The sequence below is a fragment of the Haliaeetus leucocephalus genome, unplaced genomic scaffold, assembly GCF_000737465.1.
Source record: "Haliaeetus leucocephalus isolate CR32 unplaced genomic scaffold, Haliaeetus_leucocephalus-4.0 Scaffold262, whole genome shotgun sequence".
In the NCBI taxonomy this organism is placed as follows: Eukaryota; Metazoa; Chordata; class Aves; order Accipitriformes; family Accipitridae; genus Haliaeetus; species Haliaeetus leucocephalus.
Genome location: NW_010972698.1, coordinates 11,252,391 through 11,275,890, shown reverse-complemented (window position 1 = coordinate 11,275,890; position 23,500 = coordinate 11,252,391). Strand labels below are relative to the sequence as shown.

Sequence of the window (23,500 nt, the reverse complement as noted above, 5' to 3'; positions counted from 1 at the left end):
CTAACCAGGAGACCCAAGATCTGTCCCTGTCTGTGGCACAGACAGTGCTAGGGCACAGACTGGCAGGGCGCTGACATCTTCCACTCCTTCTCTGGGCTCACATCCCACTGGTGGCCAAACCTGATCATCCAGAAGCCCCTTTCACAAATTCACATCATGCCAAGATGGTGCTACAGCCATCCTCAGCTTTCGCATGTGGTTGTGGAACAGCAGCTTAGCTAGTCCTGCCTGAAAGCATTGTCTGAGATTTGAAAAGCAGAACCCACTCTGGTGTTATTTATTAGTAGTGCTTCAGCCTTGGTGAGCTTGAGAGACCTCTTACTGTGCTCAGCAGTCAAAACTGCAAACAGTATGGGGAGATTTATATCCCTGAGTATTGAGTTGAATGGGCACGGTGGATTTGGAAAGGAAGTGGTTCAATTAATGACGATAAGGATGGGGAAGGAGGGGCTGTACTGCTTGCACATAAATTGGAATAAGATGTCAGGTATCAATATGGCATTTCTGGAAAAACCCTTGTAGTATTTTCCCATCATGGTTCCCAGCAAGACTGCGCTGAGTCTTTTCACTTTGCACTGCAAGATGGCGTACGGCAGCCCATGGAATCTGCTGAAGAGTAGAATGTCAGCGCAGCTCCAGTTTTCCCACGGCACAAACTGGAAGAAAAGGTCTGCTTGTCCTGTGGACCCCGAGACGGGGTTTGCAGAATCGCTCAGATGTGCAGGCGTCAACAGGGCAGGTGCCCCAAAACTGCTACTTCAGTCAGGAACTAAATGAGAAGTGTGGGGTGGGTATAAAAGAAAAGTCAGATTTGCCATGTGAGCAGCAATACCAAGTTCAGAAGGTGCAACAGCTGATTCAACACACCTATTTGAGAAAAAGCAGGTGCCTTCATTTGCTGAAATACTGTGTAAGAGGCATAAGAGACTGTTTGATTTCCTTTTAGTTTGTTTTCTCGAACAGGCATGTTTAATTTTAGCAGCAAAGACTCCCACCCACAGGGGTCAGCTGCTTTGGCCAGATGGGATCTAATCTGGCATTATTTCTGATCACTGTGATGATGGACTTTCTCCAGCAATTCCTTTCATTCAGTCTCTTCTTGTTCCTCCTTTGCTAACCAAGTTCTCTCCCTTGTCCCCTTCTCCACCTGCAGACCCAACCAAGACCCAAGCAAGGACATCCCATGAGCATTATGAGGACTTCTGCAGCCAGCTTTGCCATTCAGTCTTCAATGGCGAGAATCCCAGCTCCCACCACCCTAGCCATTTTCCTGACTTGCCTCTTCTCCGTGGCACACAGCCAGACCCCAAGGGCTTTCCAGGAGAGCACCGTCCCCTTGGAAGTGCTTAGCCAGGAGCAGGTTTACGGTCTGGACCAGCCAAGCCTGTTCCAGGATGCCAAGCTGTCAAACCACTCGGAGAGCCTCCCCAGGAGCACCAGCTCTGAGCCACCCTTGCTGCCCGTGTGCGTGAAGCCTGCAGATATCAGACACATCTTCAAGTACATTAACACCATCGTGTCCTGCACCATCTTCATAGTAGGGATCATCGGGAACTCCACGCTCCTGAGGATCATTTACAAGAACAAGTGCATGCGGAATGGGCCAAATGTCCTCATTGCTAGCTTGGCGCTCGGAGACCTTCTCTACATCCTCATTGCTCTGCCCATCAACGTATATAAGGTAGGCTCCATGTGGCATGAGTGCTGCGGCAGCCTGGCGATTGCAGGGATGGTGTCTGCTCCCACCTGCCTCGGTGCCCTGGGGAATATCTATCCTTTGCTCTTTATTGCAGGCTCCTTTTTTGCAAGGGAGAGGGGAAGGGTGTTTCTGCTCTCGAAAGGATGAGGAAAACATAAACAGACAAAAAGCTCAGAGTACATTCCTGGGAAAGCAGAGGTGTTCTCAGTTACAGCTGTGTTATGCACACACACACACAAGCACACAACCTTCCAGATCTTTTAAATCTCAGCTAAAATCACAAGAAAAGAATTGCTTGCAGTCTCCTGACATTACAACCCAATGTTTATTTCAGCTGAGCAAAAAATTATTGTTCTTGTGCACTGGGGACGCTTCTCCCAGCACAGTTCAGTTAATCAGCCTCAAGCAAGTAACTGTTTTATTCTAGCTAAACGTGAAGACTCGTGCAGCAATAAGGAAGAGGGCTGTATTATAAAACAGGGGCTTCTTTCAGGGACAGTTACCCCCTAAACGAGACAGAAGAGGCACAACAAATAATCAGGGGAACCTGAACTCTGCATGGTGCACTGCAGCAGAGAGGGCTGGGCAGATGTGGGCAGTAGACCTGAGAGCCCAGTTAAGAGCAGAAGGTGTGTTAGGACATCTGTGAGATGTGTCTGGGCTATTGCAGCTCTTTTTCGCCCACTGCTTGAGACACGTTTTGGTGGGCTGGAGCCAGAGCCTGCTCTGAAGGGTTGGAAGGGATGCTGTGGGGTGAAGGACTTGGAGCTCAGCCAGATTTGTTTGTCAAAGGGAAGCTTTAGCCTGAAAAGTGGAAATTGAATGCCAGAGGGGTCCTGGATCAAGCAGGCTGGGTGGCAGGGGGACAAGGCAGAGAAATTCAAAGTAGGAAGAAGGTGCATATAATTTGATAGTGAGAATGACCAGATGTGGCTGGCAGATGGTCTCAAATCACTGTGAATAGACACCCTTCAAGTGAAATAGATTGAAGACTATAAAGGGGTTTTAGCTCAAAACAAACAGGTTCTCCATGAGCCGGACGATCCCCGCTGTTACAGGAATACGGATCCATGCAGAAGGTTTCACTCATGCAAAAAAACAGAGTAGCTTGGGGCCAGCACCACTGACCCAGGGGAGGGTTGCCCCCCTCCATCCACGGAGTACAGCCCATCTCCGCTTTCACCCAACTTTTCACCGAACTTTTCACCCTTTGCTTTGAATAAGGCACAATTTGTTCTGCCTGAGAGAGAAGACACAGTCTGGAGAACGCGGCTGCAACGCCAGCAGCTCTCCCCGGGATCACCTCTACCCTGCACCCCTTGCATAGGCAGAGGTTGTGGAGGCAGCCCAACATGCACGGTCATCGCCAAGCCCCTCAAAAAGTGGAACAGCAAAGCCCCTCCAATATTCGTCCCCAGTCAAAACCAAGGCAGGGAAGATCTACATTTTAATCCTGCCTTTGCCACATTGATGGGAAATGCACCATCTGGCCAGGGAAAGAGTTTGGGTCGTGCAATGTACATTTAACAAGAACAGTAACAGCAACAGCAAAATATCTGGCAGACCTGCCTCTGTAGGATCCAAATGCTTCTCCACTTTGCAGGATCTGGGCTGCAGAGTCCATCTGTCACGTTTATATCACCCACAATATTGGGGTGTGGGTTGGTTCCAGCCTGGGTTCCCAAAGGAACAAGACTTATACGACAGGACTGTGAGGACATGGGTCTGAGAGCCCTTCCCTTCAGGATCTGCCGTCCTGCACAAGTCTGTGTTGTAGGAAGGTCCTGTGTATCATAAAGAAAGGGGCATGTGGGAGCAGATGGAGGCTGTGGGAATGACCTCACGGAGGAAAGCTGGCAGAGAAACCAGTCACAGGCTCAATACGTAGCTCTGCGTCCTGGTCAGGCAACAACTGAGGCTGCACCGAGCTTTGTGCAGAGTTCATGGCTTAGACCAAAGACCTCATCTACAGGACACGTCCTGTTAACCCAGGCTGCTGGCTTGGAGACACACTTGGCTGTCTCTTGGAGCTGCAACTAGCACAGCTTGCAGCCAGCACAAAGAAAAGTTGAGATACTTTGTCCAGGCTAAGGACAACAGCTTGCGTTGGCATTGCCTGCCTTGTAACAGGAAAACTGGGTCAAATCTCCAGTGTTGGGACTCCCTGCTCTGGCCATATCTACACTGACTTTTCCTGACTGATGTTCAGGATTTCCCTTGGCCACCTGAGCAACCCCTCTCCCTTCTGCCCCTCTCTCTTCCAGCCACCTCCTGGAGGAGAAATTGTTGCTTGTTTGAGAAGCCCACACTGACTACGAGCAACCTGGTCCTAAGAGTAGCCCAGTTCCCTCATGGTGTGTCTCCCTTATGACAAAGTAACAGATGAGATAGGTGGACTACCCACGTTTGCAGAGCAAAGGAAAGGGTAGGGTTGGTCAGTTGCCTTCACCTGAGACCCTGATTTCCAGGAGAGCTTCTGGATCAATTGGTCTGGCTGCTGAGGCCAAACTAAAGAGCTTGCATGGCGGGGGTGGTTCTGAGTGGGAGTAACCTTAGGATGGGCTCCAGGTGTCATGGGGATATAAGGGTTGTGAACCCAGGCTCACTCTCATACTCACGAGTGAGCGGCCTGGATTTCTCCTGCCTTTGGGACATCTTGTCCCCATTGATACCCTCTGCTTGCCCCAGCTGAGCTTAGGACCACAGTATATGTGTTCTATAAGGAATCTAAGCGTGGGAGAGGGCCAGAGTATGGTAAGGGCTTAAGACTACATGGGTTTGAAAGCCACCTGAAAGAAGCTGTCCTTGCTGCATTTTGGCTGTTTCAGAGAACGACACCCATTTTCCCTCTGAAAGCAACCCAAAGCCCATTGTGGCATTTAGGATTCAGATCCATCCGAAACCACCCACAGTGCAGATTCAGAACCTGATGTCTGGATCCTTCCATCTAGGTGACAACTCATCTCACAACGAGCCCTTTGGGAAACGAATGGTTCCCAGTACAACACAAAATACCGGAGGGCACACACTGCGTAATCCCAGCAGAGGTAACCTCAGAGTGCTTTCAGCTGTTCTTTGTGGGCTTCTCACACCTTGTGGGTAACCAGCTGCTATTATGGGAAGCCGGACATGCTTTCCCGAAGCAGCCTGTTAACCCTGCGGTTCTTCCCCAGCTCTTGGCAAAGGACTGGCCCTTTGGTGTGCAGGTGTGCAAGCTGGTCCCCTTCATCCAGAAGGCCTCAGTGGGCATCACGGTCCTCAGCCTTTGTGCTCTCAGCATCGACAGGTAAGAAACAACTTCTACAGCTGCACTGCCCAGCCTGACCCGTATTTGACTACAGCATGTCCCTTCACTGTAACCAAAAGGCACACTGCAGGGTGGCTTGGTCCCAGGCCAAATTCAGAGAGAGGGAGAGGGTGCTGTCACGTAGAACTGAAATCCAACAGGATCTGACTCCAGTGACGGGGTTTAAATCCTGCTGGAAAAGGTTGAGGGGAGGATCGTGATGTGCTGGAACAACTGCTGGGGTGGTGGGGAAGGGTGGCACCTCCCCAATGGCAAGTAGACATTGGTCAAGGATAGCTACCATCACATTCATCCATTGAGCCCCTGTTTCTGATCTTTCCCATTCCACTGAAGGGGAAGGTTCGAAGCGGAGGAGGAAGGTGTAAGGGAAACAGCCTTTGGAGACAACTCTAATCTGCACCTTCTTGGCCCCTTCCCGACGGTTGCTTTTCTCACTCGAATCTGCTCTTGTTGCATTCCCACACGTTGGGCAGGTACCGAGCAGTGGCATCCTGGAGTCGGATCCAAGGGATAGGAATCCCCATGTGGAAGGCAGTGGAGGTGATGCTGATCTGGGCAGTGGCCATTGTGCTTGCAGTCCCTGAAGCTATAGCCTTTGACATGGTGGAGCTCAGCTACTGGGAACAACACCTGTGGGTGTGCATGCTCGCCTCCGAACAGAAATCCAGCTTCATGATGGTATGTGCTCTGTCCCACCCCAGCTGCAGTGCAAGGGAGAGGGAAACATGGGCAACCAAGTCATCCTCCCTCCTTGATTAGATGCTTCTGTAGATGGCTGCTTCTAGCCATCGGGGTGAACGCAGGGAGAGCAGTATCAGGCAAAACACAGAATAGCTGGCATTGTAGTGACATGGGGGAGACTTGCTTTGAACGTGGTGCCAGAAGACAGGGAGCTGATCCTCAAGCTGTGTCATGTCTTCACCATCCACATCAGAAGGTCATGAAACATCTTGAGAAGCTTCAGAACCTGCTACACTGTCCCAGCAGGCCAAAGAGTATCCCCACAACCAGTCTGCACGGGTAACCTTTATCACAGGGTCAGCTAAGGGTGAGCAAGGGAATGAAGACCCTTACAAAGCATCAGAACTTATCCCACCGTGTCTACCAAATAAGCTCCTTGCAACTGTTCCTTGCACAAGAGTGCTAAACTGGACTGGCAGCCAGATGTAAACCAGCCTTTACTTCTTTAGGTTAAACATGTGCACCAGCCTTGGGGGAAGATAATCCCATGTGCGCTTAGCACAGGGGCTGTCACACTTTCACACATCAGACGTGTCTGACTCAGGCCAGCATCGGAGTCAGGGACTGGGTCAGTTCATGCCCCAGTTACCTGCCCCCCCCTTCCCCAGTTCACAGTTGCTCTTTCTTTTGCATGCAGTTCTATCGCGATGTGAAGGACTGGTGGCTTTTTGGCTTCTATTTCTGCCTCCCCTTGGTATGCACTGGCATCTTCTACACCCTCATGTCATGCGAGATGTTGAGCAAGAGAAATGGCATGAGAATTGCTCTGAATGGCCACATGAAACAGGTAAGAAAACCAGGAAGGCAGAAAGTCTGGTATTTTCCAAGCAGGAGGGAGTGCTGTTGAAGGGGAGAACAGGTACCTGTCCCTGTAAAGGACACGTATGAGCTGACATAGCCTCACAGTGGTCAACGGATATTGGCACACTGATGCAGATGCATGGATTGAACCAGGGATATGGGTCTCCAGGTCTACAATCTCCAGTCTCAGGGACAACCCAAACCACTAGCCTTATGGCCATGGACCAGCCTGATTTTCAGTTACTTGCGGTCATTTATCTCTGGCTGTGCTGTGCCGTGCCAGCCCAGATCACAGCAAACCAGACCAAACGCTGAATGTGGCATATCACAGACAAGGGGTGCAGGGAAAAGAATGGTTTACTTTCCCCTCCCACACTTTGCAGAATGATCCCTTGAGGCAAACCAGCTGGTTGTCACAATAAAATAGTGTGAAGGGTGGATGGACAAGGCCCCCATGTCCCAGGGAGTATCACCCCAGCAAAGTTACCAGGAGCACTGGTGGGAAAGGGCGTGAAGGAGTCTCATCCATATTGTGTTACTGGTACAATAGCCCTTTCTGCAGCCTCAGAGTCCTCCTCATGATGCTAGATTTGGGACCTGCAGGTTGTGCTTTGGACTCAAAAGGGGTGCCCAGCCGTCATCAGGTTACAGAAATTCCTTGAAGGGCCCTTGCTCAGCGTGGGGAGATGGTGCTTTGCTCCACCGGCTCGCCAATGCTCAGCCAGACCATCCCTTCTCTCCTGCCCACCTTCTCTTCACAGCGCCGGGAGGTGGCCAAGACTGTGTTCTGCCTCGTGGTGATTTTTGCACTCTGCTGGCTGCCGCTCCACCTCAGCCGCATCCTCAAAAAGACCATCTACGACCAGATGGACCCCAACAGATGCGAACTGCTCAGGTAGGGGCATTGGCAGAAGGGGACCATGCTGGGAGCCCCTGCGGGCACTGGCAGAGGCTCTGCTGGGCTCATTGCAGGCTGGTGGAGTTGCCTTCCAAACACCTGGTTTCAACAGCTCCTTTCTAGATTGCATTGCTCTCCCGGTAGGCACAGAGAAAAGGTGTGGGGGACCATAAGAACAGAAGAAATTAAATTTTGAGGTATATCTATAAATCTCTGGGTTAAAGAGGTCTCCTGGGCAGAGAAACATTCCCTGCAGGGCTAAAGGGACTGCAGCACCTCTCAGGGCTGTGCGCACTTTCTGCCACTTGGCAGGTGCCTGTCTTCCCCTCTCCTCTTTACCTATCACGCCAAAATGCAGTTCAGGCCAGACACTGCTACTGTGCTTGAGTTTGAGAACATCAGGGCCACCAGGGGAAGTCAGATCTCATGCTTTTGGTTTCCTCAGGAAATGATCCCTGCAAGAAAAATTGTTGTGCAATTGCCCAACTGCAGGAGGGACTGCTTTGTGCTCACCTCTATGATCTCAGTCACTGGCCCTCCATGGAAGCAGGTTCCCAGGCCAGGCAGTTGGCAGGCATTTTGGAAACCCTCCCTCAGTTCTCCATGAGCTTCCAACACGTCCACCCTCTTCTCTCCCCTCCTGCCTCAGTTTCCTCCTAGTGATGGATTACTTCGGGATCAACATGGCCTCCCTCAACTCCTGTATCAACCCTGTGGCTCTCTACTTCGTCAGCAGGAAATTCAAGAACTGCTTCCAGGTAGGGTTGACCCCTCCAGAGCTCCCGGCTACGGTGACTGTTCCCAGACGCCGGTCCCAGGGCACAAGCCCCCATGGACCAGGCACGGTGCAGCCAGAGGCACCTCCACAGCAGCGGACCTCTGTGCTTATGAGACGAAGGGAAAGCTGCAGAGTGGTTTGGCAAACGCACCCAGTAAGCAGCAGCAGAGACAGGGCTGGACCTCGCAGCTCCTGGCTCCAAGACAAACGCCCCATCAGGGACAGGCTGGGGCTGACGGCAGCCCACAGGATTCCCCTCTTTGTCATATAATAATCATATCTCTCCTCCCAAATTTTCCCCCTGCTAGGTGCCTCTCTTCCCAGCTTCAAGTACACTAGAGCTCTCTGCCCTGCTATGGGGAGACTTTTGCCAGTGCAGGACCTAGCACAAGCCAAAAAGTCCTTGTCATTCTGGATCAGAAGCATCTCCACAAACCATTAGACCAGGGACAGGGGCTGCTTTAAACTTCAAGCCCAAGTTATTCAGAGATAATTTTTGGGAGCAGTGGAGCCCTGAGAAAGGAAGGAGATGGGATGGGATGGGATGGGAGTCAACTCCCAGGTGTTGTGGCAAAAAGAAGAGTTGAGCCCACCTAAGCATTACCCGTATTTTCTGTCCCCCAAGGACAAGAAAACACAACTGCAAAAGGTACCCTAGATTTTGGTATCTTCATTTCCAATCCACACCAGCCCTATCTTGGAAAACCTGCTCCCAGCAGATCTGCAGGACAGCAAGGCTCAGCAGTGCAGGCTGCGATTCGCAGCCTGGCACTGTGCAGGTTGGCTTACCAAGGGAATAATTCCTCCTCTTTTACCCTGTAGCCCATGCTTGTAACCTCTCCCTCCACCCTCTTGTCTCCTCGCAGTCCTGCCTGTGCTGCTGGTGCCAGAGACCAGCTCTGAGCATCACGCCGACAGACGAGAAGGGCTCTGTTGGGAAGTGGAAAGCCAACGGGCAGGAGCTCAGGCTAGACCGGAGCAGCTCCCGCTTGAGTAACAAGTACAGCTCTTCCTAAAGCCATGCCACCCACGGGGCCGAGAGGAGAAGGCACTGTGCCAAGGCAGCAGGACCCCTCCATTTCTCTCGCACAGCCATCTCCTGGCTGGGCCTGAATCGTTTTTGCCTTCGTGTTGTAACCCGCCTGGAAGGAGCTGCGGCATTTCACGGACCCCTGGGACTAGCTCTGAACACAGCCTCTGAACCGCGCCGATCCCTCCTCTGGTCCGAGATGCCTCTGGAGGAGGGGAAAGGCATTCAGATCCTTATAGGATTTTTTGTTTCCTCACAGGAAAACCAAGTGACTTACAGCCGTTTGTCTTGGGTGGAAATGTGGGGTGGGGAAATGTGTGTGAAAAGGGAAGGAAGGTTGAGACGTGGTCACTTTGAGATGGATGTGGGTTGAGGAGGAGAGGGAGAGGACCACGAGTGACAATTTCCAGCTGAAAAAGCCAAAGAAAAGCTTTGGTAACATCCCTTATCATCTCCCTCTGTTGCTGGGACAGTTTGTCCCTGGGCAGAGAGCCAGGATAAGATCCAGGCACCATGTATGTCTGGTAGACCATCAATGGCATGAAATCTCCTCCTGTTCATGGCAGGGAGAGATGGGCAGCAACTCGGCTTCATTGTGTGACCAACTTGACCTGGGGACCCCTAAAGCCCCCCTTCCTCTTCACCTTTTCCCGGAAAATCTGCCCCAGGCTCCCCACCCAGAGATGATGTTCACCCCACCTGTGTATGGCACAACAAAGTGATCGTATGTGACTGCATGGCTTAGGGGACCAGATATCCTTGGCAGAAGCTAGTGGCAGCATCCAGCCAAAACATCAGCTCCAGCTTCCCCCTCCCCAGGGACAGGGGAGCTCCTGGCTAGCTGGGCACCGTTGCTAGCCCAAGGGGCCATCCTTCCAGGGAAGAGTTTGTAAGCCCAGGAAAGGCAGAGATGGCTCAAACCCACATGGGCCTGGGACCAAGGAACCATCCCTCACCTTCCCAACCCCCTGCGTAACCTGGAAGCAGCTAATTCTCTGCCTGACATAGGATGCAAGGGAGAGGATCCAGGAGACTTGCCCTTCCAGAAAATCATCCAGCCTTGATCCGTGGTCTTCAGCACCTGGAAAGTCCACAGCCTCCTGCAGCCACTGGCTCCAGGGAGGGGGATCACCTGCAAGACCACAGCTCTGAAGGGAAAAAAGGGATGCCCTGCATTTGATGCCTGTAGTTCATCTTCCCCCTGCCAACAAGGCTGAGCTCCAACGGGGCAGCAGGGCTGGACCCCGGTGTGTCTTGGCCGCAGCACCATGACACCAAGGTTCATGCCATTTGTAAGGGGGACAGAGATGCTCATCCTCATAGTCAAACTAAGGTGGAAAAGGCAATAGGGAAGGTCTGATCTCAGCTGAAAGAGCCGCTGGAGCTAACCGAAATACGGCAAAGAGCTTTCACAAATTTGCTATTTAAAATCATTAATCCCCGAGTGCTTTTCCAGCATGTTTTTCTAAAAAATCATGCTTGCATCTCTGCCAAAACTTTAAGAAAACCTATATGAGAAAGTTTTAGTTACCAAGTTTTTGATGACTTTTCTGTTGTTTTTTTCTTCTCTCTTTTCCCCCTCTCTCTTTCTTTCTTCTTTCCCCCTTTCGTCTTGTCATGGAAAAAAACGGAGAGAGGAAAAAGGGAGGAGAGAAAAGACCTGCAAATAAAGCAAAACGTTTTCCAGGTGTTGGGGTTTTTTAGCTTAGCTTTTACTGAAATGCAAATGTTTTACAAACAAATCACATTTCTGAAAGACAAAGGGGTTTCAATGAAAACAGAAAGACTGAGGAATATCTAGACCAGCACGTTTTTTATAAACTTACCTACCCACTAGAGTAGATTTGTCTGTATCAATTTTGCAGCTCTGCTGCTGTGCTCTGCCATAGAGCTGGCTGCACTTTGTTGGTGGACAAATGAAGTCAACGGAGAAAACTGATAAAGACTGAAATGTTCCAGCACAGACATCTTAGTAGAAGGATATTTTCTAATGACAGTGCTTATAAAAAGAATCTGAATTAGGCAAATGGATTCTGTGACTTCAAATCAACACCTCATACCACTCCAAGGACGTAGCAGTGGGTAAGCCAGTGGCACATCAAGCCTAATGCAATGTCTCACTCACATTCTGCCCTACTCCAAATTGTGGCAAATTCAGTTCCAGACAGCCCAGCTCCTTGGCAGTCTCCTGCCAGGATGAGGTCAGTCCTCTGCGACGCACCAAGGCCTGCCCTGCCAGGTTGCAAGCAGCCGCTATGGAGTGATTTACTTCACGTTAACATCTCCACCACTACATCTCTGTTGGTGCTCCCTAAAATTCAGGCACTCACCCGAGCTCTGGGTCTAACGTGCTCAGGAGGTGCCAGGGCAGCTGCGCAGTGGTGGTGGCTGGAAGGGAGGGTAGGAAGAGACAGACGGGATGTGCTGACCTTTCCATCTGCTGCCACGTGCATTGCCAGGGGTTTTCCACTAATTACAAACCTCTCTTCACTTCAAGCAAGGGTCTGCTTGCTGGGCCACACCATGGGGAGGCCCATGGAAGTGTCAGATCACTTGTCAGGGAAAGAAGTCCCGTAACAGGCAGTATTTAGGATGCTAGCAGCTAACTGGGATGCTCTGACCCTATGGCTACAGTTTCCCTCCCACTCACCTGAAACGGCTTGTGCCTTGGTCATGGGTTGAGCCAACATCTTTCTCTCTTGGGGTCCTCATTGCATTGCACAGGCCTGGAGTGTAGCCCTGGCTCGTAGGGACCCCACTGTCAGAGTCACATAGATGAGAAACACTGTGTAAGCAGGGAGTGACTTGCTTGCTGGGGGCTGATTTGGGTCAGTGCCCTTATAGCGTGGACAACCTGGAGAAGGCTGACAACTCTAGCAAGCACAGGATGCCGTGGGTCAGATCTGGAGATCTTTCAGATAAAGCTGGTAAGTCTGGGTCACAGTAGGTAATTCGAGGCCAACAGATGCACGGAGCAGGACCAGCTTCAGCCCCAAATCAGCACCGGAGACAAGCTGAGGATGAGCACACACACATGCAAGGAACGCGGCTTCCTCTGTCCTGTCCACCTCTGCCCTCCTGGCACATATATTGCCCCTTGCTAACCCAGGTGCCACTTTTCAGGTGTTTTGTTCCAACCTGACCCTGAAACACCCGTCACAGGGCTGCCCTTAATTAAAAAGAAATAATGCCAAATGAATGGAGTTGTCAGAAGACAGGATCCCTTAGGCAGAGAGTCAGGAGAAGCAGCTTTCTTTAGAAACAAGATTGTTCCAGACCCAGGAGGGACGTGGACACCAGCTCAGTGTATTGGGACATGGGGGAGGGAGATACTGTTCTCTAGAGGACTGAAATACTTTGGGGACACAGAAGCCAGCTAAAATGTACTCAGTGCCTCAGAGAAGCAGGAAAGAACATCAAGGTCTTCGTGTCCTCCTGGTAGAGGAGCCACAAGCACCAGAAAGGTGAAACAGCAAAGAAAGAAAGAAAGAAGCTTAGGAGTTTAAAGCTATAGACCTGTCCCTGGCTGTTGCTGCCCTCCTTGCTGCAAAATAAAGTTGGTCCCAACTGGTAAAAGTCAGCCTTATCATGTTAAAACAAGAGCAAAGCATGCAGTCGTCCAGTTTAGTCCCTGCCAGCAGCTGAGCAAGGGTTGTTCTGTCTTTTACTTGCACAATGCATGGGAACTAGCATATTTAAATGCACAGCTCCCATTCATTTCAGTGAAGATTGAAGCATCTTGACAATTTCCCAGTAGTGACCTTTGGTAATGCCATGAGGAGCAGCATCCCAAACGCTGAAGAGCCATCATGCTCTCCTAAGGACAGGGAGAACAGCCAGGACCTGCTAATATTCACAAGACAGATACCAATTACAGGCACGCAGGGGAATCCTTTAACCTTACTCTCCTGGGCCCCAAGTGGCTAACATCTCTTTTTATGCTCCAAGAGCAGATTTAATCACTCCTGCATTAGCAGCTACACTCAGATCAACATTTTAGCTTTAAATGGCTCAAATCCAGTCTCAGATCTGCACATTATTAATATTGCAACAAACAGACTGACATAAATTCACCCCAGCTCTGGACATTGCTATCACTCGCTGCATGTCTGTTTAACAGTGACTTTATCCTCCTTTGGTATAGCTTTCCCCTTGTGTTTTCCTCCCAGACACCTTCTATTAAAACCAACATCATAAAGTTTGACCAAGTGCGAGAGAGGAGGGAGAGAAGTGAGCTGAGCTATCAGCAGGAAACAGTGCCCTTTTAAAGCTCTTCTATTGCACTGGCAGCCAAATGGCACTTTCCCATCCCTGGAAGGTCTCCCTTAGGCTACAACCAAGACCTGGACCAGCAAGTTTCAGCTCAAAGGGAAAGTAATGACTATCAGAAAAGGAGTGCACACACAGCCTGCTTTTAGCTGCTCATGCAAATGAAACATGAAGACAGCTCCCTGCTGCCAGCTCCTATTGCCCTTCACAGGGGAGAGCTATACAGTTACAGGCAAGCACATGCTTCTCTTGCTTCCCCAGGCAGAGGAGCTCCAGAAACAGAGTGATCCTTGCAGCGCAGCCCAGCCCAGCCCAGCCCAGCCCAGTAAACACACAACTGGCCCATAGCATCCCCTGGGAGTTAGAGGAAGTGACCAGCAGGTCAGTGAGTGACCAGCTGGGTTTCATGACCTTTAAAAAAGCTGTTCTTCATGACACCTGGGCTGAGATTGAGCCCAGGTGCACTAGTCAGCTCCTGGTTTATTCACCCCTTCACCTTCTCCCCCTTGCCCTGGGGAAACTGCTTTCCTGCTTTTTTATTTGCTTGGGCAGGTGAATTCTCCAACCAGAAAGTCCCCAGGCCTGTGCATGCTCCTATGCAGCGGGGTAAAACACTCACCAGCACCCACCAGGCACAGCCCCTCTTCCCCACACGCCCCTGCTGCATCCCAAGCCCTGTGTGAAAGCATGTTTTAACCACCCACAGGTTTCAGCATGAAGAAACCAGGCCAGACAGGATTATCCAAAAGCAAAGCCAAAGCAACTACCCACTATAGATGTGGGACCATGTTGGCACGGGCAGGATGAATACATTGCAGCAAACTGAGAGGCAAAGGAGCCTTATTATGAAATGCAGGGTTCGGCTGGCTTCTTGACCTAACACCTGCAAACACAAACCCACTGCTGGCCTGTCAGAGAGACCAAGTCTGTCAATTTGTATTTGAAAGAGTGATTTTATAGAGAAAACCTGACATTTTCAATCCTCCCTCTTATTCCTCTGTATGTTAATAAAACATGTTGGTGTTTGAAAGAAAAATCTCCGGGTGTTTCTTATTAAGCAGCAGGGGGTCTGCAAAGTCTGCTAAATACTTAATTGAGTGTCAGCAGGTTCCTTTGGTAACTGCAGACCTCCACTGAAGAGACAAGTGGTGTCGCCCCTGTGCAGAGCAATCCAGAAAGGTTCACAATCCTATACCCAGCACTGAGCAGAAAAACCCTTGCAATTTCATGCCACATTACACTCAACAAAAGGCTTTCACTTGGCTAGCTGCCAGCAGATTTGAACAAGGGCAGGGTTTCAGTGCTGTGCCCTTTAAACCTGCTCACGAGGAGTGGTCTGGGCTTGCCTTTGTCTGCATTCTTCAGGGGGTTAAAAAAGGCAAGTGGTTTTTTACTCATCTCACCCTCCAAATAAGCAGAGTATCATTTTATAATGATCTGTTCAAAAAGGAAGTCTGGCCGTATCTGTTGAAGCCTACTACAGTGGTGCCTGTAACAGAAAGATTTAAATTGGGAGAGGGTGCTGTCTCTCTAAAAGCTTGATTTTACACAGCACTGAACCCCTTTGCTCCCTGCAGACTCTGGGGCAGGCTAATTCTGTGCACCAGACTACCTGCAAACTCTGTGATCTGAAAATCCCAGGCAGGAAAAGGCAATGACACTTGGAGAAGGAAAGAAGTAAGATGGAAGAGTGAAAGAGCTGCCTTCTAGCTGTCATTTTTCATACTCGTGTTGAGCTGAACACAGTGTCACCTCTGTGGCATCAAACTTCATAAACTTTTTTATTAGACAAAATACAGGTTTGCATCAAAGCGGTCATAAAAAAACCAACCAAACAAAAATGCTTGACACGGGGAATTCAACACACAGACATTACACACATCCATGGGAACTGCCATCCCCAAATGCTACTGCATCTCTTCCTCCCTCTGGGCCCTGTATTCCTTCATGCTCCTCTGCAAACAACAGCAAAGGACAAATGTTAACAGCAGATACCTGAGTGACTCATATACCACAGTGCCACCACCCTGGTCTGTGCTAAGACTTCTCTGTCCAGTGCCTGGAAATGCTAAGGGACCTGAGAAGCTCTGAGAGAGCTCCAGGTACTTTCAGAAGCGACTGAGCTTTACAGTCACTCCAAGGGAAAGGAAGCCAGGCCATGCCACAGGTCAGGCAAAGAACATCTGAAAATACAATCAAGTTTTTCATGTCAAAAGTGCCTACAACACAGGTCTCAGACCACTCCTCTCCCCTCTGAGACCAAGAGACAGAAAAGGCCACTGAGCTCTTCAGGCAATAGTCTCACCTCAAAGGTGTTAAGCACATGTTGGCAAACACCCATCAGGTCATTCAGCCCTTTCCGGAACGGCTCAACAGCAGGAAGGCCCCCTTCAGGAAAGAAGATGTGTTAGTGACTTCCAAAGAGGTTGGTGGCCCTCTCCTTTGCCACTCTGAGGCAGCGTGGCTGTTACCACCATGCCCAAGGGCAGTCCCCACAATGGGAAGAGGCTCTTACACCAGGTATGTGCCCACACACTTCCCTCCTACCAGCCCACCATCAGCAGCCTGAGAACCGAGCTCAGTGTGGTGTCCAGGCTACGGCACAGAAACAGCAGACGCTTACCCTGTGTTAGTCTCATGGGCAAGGGGTTCCCTTGGTGAGGCGAACAGCCTGAGCACTAATTATTTTTAGGAAATTAAAGAGTCAGCAAGTACGAACTAGATACTTGCTTCCAGGAAGTGGCTTGTACATATCTGATGCTCAAGGGAACAGCCCCATGAGGAAGAAATGAAATAACACCATCCGTCTAGGCAGCAGACAAAGCTGTGGAGCTTGCAGGGCCTGGATGGAGGGCAGTGGACTGAGCTGAAGGGGTTGGTGTGCTGGGAGGAGTGAGTGACTGCAAGAGGCTCAGAGTTGTCAGTACTATCTATTATCAGGGAGCAAAGTCCTCTTTGGGAGGCAAGTCAAAAGACAGCACAGACTGATGAGGCTTTTCAAAAGAGCTTTGGGTCATAGCCTGATGATCAAAGCTGCAAGACAGCTGAGAAGGAGAAGCAGAAACAAATTATCTCATTGCGGCTATATACGTCAGCACACTTTAGCTTTGCTTTCTGATCCCCATGCTGATTTAGGGGCAGATGGAGCACCCATCACCAGTGACAGTGAGTAGATCTACTCCACCCCAGTACTACAGTTCGGTGCCTGCTGCCAGCCAATCCAGATAACTGGGACCAGGCAGGGCTGTGGGCTCCTCGGGCCTCAGCCCTACAGTTGGGAAACAGAAGAGCTGTAGCATAATGGCTCAGCGCAGCCTCTCTGGCTGAGCAACAGGGCAGAGCAGTTGCAGGTGGCTAGCAGAGAAGAGGGAGAAAAGTGCTTTTCTTTATTTAAATGACTCATGGTGGAAACCTGACATGAGCAGGGGGAATTCCACAACAGAAGGGCCCTGGACAGAAGGGAAACGTGCACACCCATACCTCTTGTCTGGATCCGGAAGTTGATCTTGCTTTCAGAGGGATGCGTGATGCAGTAGCCACAGAACTCCACATCAGGGCTGCAGGAGGGGAGAAAGGAGAAGAGAGCGGTGAAAGCCAGGCCAATCCAGAGCAAATCTCAGGAAAGTCAGAGGCTCAGGCCACCCCAGACCTGCTGGGGCTCAGGATGTTTCTAAAATCACTGAAGATCTTATAGGAGGGATATACTGAAGGGAAACTACCTGTGCAACCTTATTCACATGCCCCCATTTGAGCTGGAGCTTTGCAGCAGAAGGACATGGCTGGCACGATCATAGGCACCATCCTGGCACCACCAGCAGTCCACTGGCAGGCCTGCAGAGTTCTAACAGGGGATCCTGGATGCTTGGAAACCTCACTGTTCATAAACCTGTTGCAGTTCTGCTGAGCAAAAGAGGCTGACAGGTCTAGGGCACTGGAAGGATTTACTGAGATGGTTTGCAGGCTGCACGGCATCTGCCTTCATAAGCTGAGGTGGCTGGCAGAACATTTGTGCACCCAGTAGAAAGAACAGACCCTTGCAGGAAGCGTGCTGTTTTTCTTGTCATGGTGATTTATCAGAGGGATTCACATGACATTTGCAATGCAACTGTCATTTGAAATGATGCACTGAACTTCCTGCTGTAATTCTTCTGAGGCTTAGCAGTAGATTTTCACAAACCCTCAGTGCTGCCCAGTTCTATAAAATCAGGCAACCAGGGTGAACCTATTTGTATATTTTGATGGAGACAGCAGGATAATTAATTCCCAGCATCAATTCCTGCATCTCCATGCAAGTATGAAAGATGATCAGTTTGCTTAATATTGGCTGTTCCTACCCCCTTTTCTGACAGCGCTTGTCCCAGAAGGAGACATAGATACTGTCTGACCACATGTACTTACATGGAGTTGTGCATCATTTTAACCACGGCCAAGTAAGACATTCAGAAATCATTCACATGTCAGACATTAAATTTCCTCCATAACTATCAAGGAGCAGTAAGGGCTGCCTGTTCCCTAAGCAATGGGGAGCTGGGAGCCATGAATAGCAAGACAGCAGACAGGACAGAGGCCTCCCAGGCTAGCCCTGTCCCACAGCACCCAAATGAGGGAGTAGGATGGGTGCAAAGGTGGTAACCAGGGTCAGCCAAGGGTCCAGATCATCAGGCAGGTTTGTGGGATGAAGCATGTCCAAGGTCAGGCCAGGAAGTCAATCTGCAGGTCAGGTGAGGGCAATGAGGGTCAGACACTACCTAGTGATCACCAAGCAGATGTATGATGATGAGGAAGTGCTGAAGTCAGGTCAGGAAGTCAGTCCATGGGTCAGTATCCAGGTGAATGGAGTCCACAGTCCAGTAGAGGCTGAGCTGGAGACTCATACTCCTACAACATAGCTCAGGAAGGACTATAAACCCTGAGCTGAGCTTAAATGGGGCTCCGGGGCCCATGGGCAGGGTGTGGGTGGAGGCCCCAGGTGTGGCTGATCAGGCCCATTAAGGCCTATTAGTGCTCTCAGGGTCCTGACACTACCAGCACATGGAAAAATTTAATCCTGTGAAGAGAGTTAGTAGGCAAGGAGTCTTTGGCACCATGTCTGATATATTCTGCGTACATAGAGGTAGTTTCTGATCATTTGCCTTCTTCCAGCAACAGCTGAGGTGCAGGTCAGTAAGGAGAAGGACAGAGTAGGAGACAGAGGTACCGTCAGCAAAGCCAGGCACCATGGAGGCTCCACTTACTTCTTCATGACCATATATCGGAGAGAGTTGCCGAGTGTGTGGTCCTCATCATGCAACACAAACGTGACGCAGTTTCCATCTGTCCCATCTGCCTGGACCTGCCGCAAATGGGGAAAGAAGAGATGCTGTAAGACTCCCTGAGGTAATGAACACCAGCCGTAGGGTAAAGAATGAGCTATTGTGCTTGGCCTCACCAGAGTAACTGGGAGGGCTTGTAGGTCTGGCTGGGCCATGTCTGTGGCTCATGCCTTGAGGGCTGCAGTCTGACCAAGAGCGCCTTCACAGCAGAGGGAAAGTTGCAAAACTGCAGACCTCAGAGAAACCTCTCCCTGGTTATCAAAGTGCCTGTGCATCCTTCCTCTTCACAGGAGAGAATAGGAGCCCAAAGAAAGCTGTGGCTTCGGGAGCCATGGTGGAAAGAAGCTGGGAGTAACTGTTCAGGTTGGTGTGATCCCAGGTCCCACCACCAGCCTGTGGCTAGACAGGAATGAGAGGGACAGTCAAAAAATCCCCAGGGAGGAATGCTGCCTGTCAGCAGGGAAATCTTATCTCAGCTTGAAAACAAAAGTAGTTGTAAGCCCAAATTCACATGCTTAGGATGAGGCTGGGGAGCCCACCAGCAAGCCTCAGGCTGCTGAGCCCCACACGTAATGAACCCCCCAATGCCAGCAGCCAGCCCCTAATCTTCCTGCTGCTTTTAGCTCAGGTGCCTGAAAACAGCTTTACCAGCTAAGGCTTCCTGAGAAGACTGGTTTGGGATCCCCTCCAAAACCAACAAGACCCCTAATTAATTGCTTTGCTGTCAGAGAGCTGCTGAGCCTCTGACCTTTCCCCAGGCTCAGCGTAGCCACTGTGGAGCCTGACGTGCTCAGACAGCCCCCAACCGCTTCCTCTCTCAGCAGCAGAGAGAGGTTTCAAGGTTAAGTGCGGAGCCGGCCTAAGATGAGTACTGATCTCTTCACATCCTGCCCGTGGCCAAATCCTCAACTGCTCCAGGGATTTTATGACCCCTCACATTTCCCCTCAGGTACTAATACCCCCTAGCAGTCCCGTTCCTCCTTCTGTAGGTACAGCCACCATGGGGAATTGACTCCGCAGCTGAGAAGGGAAACACAGACTGATTTCCATGGAGGAAGAGATCACCCAGACCTGCAGTGCAATTCAAGGGCAGGCTCCCTGCACACCAGCTATTGCAGAAGGGTGGGTGCAATGCAGCAACATCACATCAGCAAAGGGGATGTTGGACTGATAGCGTCTCCCTCACCTCCCAGCATCTCGCAATCCATAACCAAAGCAGTAAGTCTTGCTGGTGATTAAAATAAGGCAGTGAGTGGCAAAAACACCTTCCCTTGGTGTGGAATGAAAACGTGTAAGTGATTTGACACAGGTCACTTGGGCAGCTAGTGGCACAGGTGAGACACCCTGCCTGCTCTCCTGCTTGCTAGACCCAGCGCCCTCATCCGTCTTCCCAGAAGCAGCTATTGGTCTCAGTCTCTCCTATGTGAGGCCTTGCAAAGAAGTATTTATTAAAATTACTAGCACCAGTTGTACTCAAGAGCTCGTTTTTTCCAAAGACTACAGGTTCAAACAAGAGCAAACTAACTCAGGAGGCACCCGCGGGACAGGACAGGTCGCCTGACCCCCAGTTTGCTCCCTACATCCAGTCACAAGGTTAGAAGTGTGCCCAGGTGCCAAAATCCCAAGTGTCCACCCCCCCGCTCCCTGCAACGAGACAGGTACAGCTCTGCTCGTTGGGACAGTGATGCTCTTGCAATTTGGTCATGTGATGGGAGTTACACCTTAGCTCAGGTGTAGCTCTGCACACACAGGGCCAGAGACATGCTTTTCCAGACAGAAAGCAAATATTTACAGCTGAGTTACAAATGCTGCATAAAAATGATTTGAAAAATAGAGTAACTGGGAATTTAACAGGCAGTGCTGGGACTTGCATTGACTTCAGGCTCCTGCCCAGAGCTGAAGGAACATGTGGGTATAGGAAGGAAGGGACAGGATGCATCTCTGGCATGGTGGCTGGGCCTGCTTGTGGGGCTGCAGCAAGTGCCTCAGAGCTGCAACCCAATGAATTTAAGCTGTCCCTGCCTCCTTAGCACAGCATAAGTACCCAGTGCATTGATCTGGCAGTTGAAAGTCAGAGCATAGCTCTTTCACACAGCCATAAGGAACACATTGTGCTGAACCTGTCTGTTTCACAGAGACTCAATCTCTCTCTCCTCTTCCCTGTAGAGAGTCCTCAGATACAATCCTGGATCTCAGCAGGACCACAAGTTTCACTGCTTCTCATCAAGCAGTTGGCCCACCTAGTCAGGTATCTCGCCTCTGGCACAGATGCTGTCTGATGCTTCTGAGGAAACCTGACACATTCCCCTGAAGGACAGATTCCTCCCTGGTCCCTCCAGCAACCAAGTCCGTGCCCTGAGGCAGAAGGCTGAGATTTCTCAGGGTGCTTCTGAGTCTTACCTAAGAGGTGTCCAGGTATCAAACTATTCATTGCAAAAAAACTTGTTCTCCTGTAAGCCAACTTGTAAAAACAACCTGGATGTTCTGGAGTCGGGAATTCTGCTCATCTGGAGTTTTTCTTCTTTTGTTACACACAGATTTGCTAGTCTCTTTACCAAATTGTCCTTGCTCTTGCATTATGGTAGAGGCAGAAGGAAAAGCTGATGAGATCTCGAGGCAGCTTTAGGATTGATCAAATTCACTTGAGCCCCTCAGAGACAACAGAGACGGAAAAGCCTGCACCTCCCCCAAGACGATCCAGGGTACCCCCTCCCAGCAAGGTCAGGATACAGCCCCTGCAACCCAGCCACCCATGCATTGGACACCCTCCTCCTCTACTGGCTATGCAAGCCTAAGAGCTGCAATCTCACGTCATGCAGAAGCTCTCCTGCTTGGAGGGGCTGTGATTTATGATGATGAATTATTTAATGTTGTATTTGGTGCCTAGGTAGTGCTGTGGCGGATACATTAGCACAGCGCTGAGATAGATGGGATCAACTAGACATGAAGTGGGTGGGGAACAGTCCTACAACTCACCTGTTCCTACACTCACTGCAGTTTATACATAATTTGTCTTTTATGTCAGAATATATAGTCCTTCGCTGGTCTTTGTGAGCCAGTATCACTTTCTACATGTCCTCCAGTTTTCTGTATGGTACTGCATTCCTCATGGGGGAATCTGCTGGTTTGCTGCCAAGGGCCTCTCTAGTAACTGCAGCCCTTCAAGGATCAATTTCATTCATCACATCAGACTTATAGGATTAGAATTGGGCTTCCTGGTGCAATTGTGACTTTCAACCTGTGGCCTGTGCAATTAGGGAGAAGAATATGGCTCTACAGAGCCTGAAAAATGTAACTAGAAGCCAGACTATTGCTAAGAGGCTCCAGGGTCTGCTGCACCATTAGGAAAAGTTTAGGGGCTGTAGATTGAGAGACTATGGCAAACCGTTGCATTAAGCCTCCCCCAAGGGCAGCTTTTAAAAGCAGACAACTTACAGGGCCCTCTTGTTTCTCCCGTATGGCTGTCCTGGTGCTCAGCTCTCCCCATTTCCTGCTGACAGACAGACAGACAGGCACGCAGGGCACCCGATGATCCTGTGTCAGCTCCCCCTGTGACTGTGACTTGATGTAACTGCCAGCTGGGAGCCTGCAACCCTGTTAAGAGTGAAGTGCAGTGCCATCTAGTGCCTTCTGCTGCCTGCAATGGCTACTGGAGATGGAAAGAGGGTCTATAACTCATGCCGCAGGGCTCAGCAACCTGAAATGGGTGCAAGAGAGGAGACGAGGCACGCTGCAGGGCCTACAGCTAACAGGCAAAGCCACCCAAGGCCTGACGTTATGCAGTGCTGAGCAATTCATCTTTAAAGAGCAAGGCTTGTTTTAGAAAAGGTTAGCCCTAAGTAGTTTTAGAGTAGGTGAGTCCTGACCTCTAGCTGCTTCTTGTTCCCTACAGGACAACCTCAAACACCTGAACTTCAAGAAATTAAACTCAAAGGCGTATTCCTCTCTGTCCCTCCTATTTCAGGTAACGCTGCTCGCTTTTCTCAGCTCCTTTCTCCTTCTGCTGCTCACAGACGCTGTAACAGAGCAGCCGCTCCATGCCAGGTAAAACCACACGGGTTTAGGGGCTGAAAAAAGCCGGGTAAGGCAGGCCGGGTCTCTGAGGGGTGACACCTGAGGAGGGTTTGGAGCGGGATGCGAGAGGAAAGGCCGTAAGGCAGGCAGGCCACAGCATGGGACCGGTTTGCAAAGGGATCTTTGCCGTTTCCCGCTGCCGGGACGAAACACCAGCCCGGGAATGAGGGCTGACCCGCGGAAGCGGTTTTCCCTTGGATCTATCCTCCCTGTCACGATTTATCCCGACGCCAACCCCGCAACACCCCCTCCTCAGCGGGACCCCTTACTGAGGGGCTCCCGCCGCTGAGCCGGGCCCTGGAAAATACCGGGGAGGCCCCGTTTACCGCTGCCAGAGGAGAGCAGGGCTACTCCTGCCCCGTCCATCCCCTCCCCGCCTCAGCCGGGCGGCCGCACTCACTCACCGTCTCCAGCGCGGCCTTCCTCTCGCCCTCCTCCGCCATGGCCGCCCGGACTACAACTCCCAGCATCCACCGCGCGGTGCCGGGAGAGGTGGGGCGAGCGGGCAGGAAAACTACAACTCCCGGCAGGCACCGCGCGGTGCCGCCACTCCCGCCGGAAGCGCGTCACGGCGGCCCGGTACCGGGGAAG

General features: G+C 50.8%; 2 protein-coding genes across 3 annotated transcripts; one reads left to right on the top strand and one right to left on the bottom strand.

The window, feature by feature from the left end:
* Positions 1–1,164: 1,164 nt before the first annotated feature.
* On the top strand, positions 1,165–9,240 carry LOC104832745 (endothelin B receptor-like). The gene is made up of 7 exons (XM_010569096.1): positions 1,165–1,681; positions 4,873–4,985; positions 5,480–5,684; positions 6,385–6,534; positions 7,310–7,443; positions 8,096–8,204; positions 9,091–9,240. Exons 1-7 carry the CDS (start codon positions 1,184–1,186, stop codon positions 9,238–9,240), a joined length of 1,359 nt encoding a protein of 452 aa, XP_010567398.1. The 5' UTR covers positions 1,165–1,183.
* Positions 9,241–13,852: 4,612 nt separating this feature from the next.
* On the bottom strand, positions 13,853–23,389 carry LOC104832744 (DNA-directed RNA polymerases I and III subunit RPAC2-like). 2 transcript variants are annotated; one of them, XM_010569094.1, is made up of 5 exons: positions 23,314–23,389; positions 18,758–18,855; positions 17,004–17,080; positions 15,829–15,911; positions 13,853–15,478 (listed from the first exon to the last, which is right to left on the bottom strand). In XM_010569094.1, exons 1-5 carry the CDS (start codon positions 23,377–23,379, stop codon positions 15,431–15,433), a joined length of 372 nt encoding a protein of 123 aa, XP_010567396.1. In that variant the 5' UTR covers positions 23,380–23,389; the 3' UTR covers positions 13,853–15,430. The 2 variants fall into 2 exon arrangements, with proteins under 2 accessions (XP_010567396.1, XP_010567397.1); XM_010569095.1 differs by lacking the exon at positions 13,853–15,478 and adding an exon at positions 15,486–15,706.
* Between the last annotated feature and the right edge of the window lie 111 nt (positions 23,390–23,500).

Excerpts from the sequence above, each read along its gene's own strand:
- LOC104832745 (XM_010569096.1), top strand. The coding sequence starts at position 1,184 with ATGAGCATTATGAGGACTTCTGCAGCCAGCTTTGCCATTCAGTCTTCA. Across the intron at positions 1,682-4,872 it reads TGCCCATCAACGTATATAAG|CTCTTGGCAAAGGACTGGCC; the intron begins GTAGGCTCCATG and ends GTTCTTCCCCAG. Across the intron at positions 6,535-7,309 it reads TGAATGGCCACATGAAACAG|CGCCGGGAGGTGGCCAAGAC; the intron begins GTAAGAAAACCA and ends TTCTCTTCACAG.
- LOC104832744 (XM_010569094.1), bottom strand. The coding sequence starts at position 23,379 with ATGCTGGGAGTTGTAGTCCGGGCGGCCATGGCGGAGGAGGGCGAGAGG. Across the intron at positions 17,081-18,757 it reads CGATATATGGTCATGAAGAA|CCCTGATGTGGAGTTCTGTG; the intron begins GTAAGTGGAGCC and ends CCCCTCCTGCAG. Across the intron at positions 15,479-15,828 it reads ATGTGCTTAACACCTTTGAG|AGGAGCATGAAGGAATACAG; the intron begins GTGAGACTATTG and ends TGTTGTTTGCAG.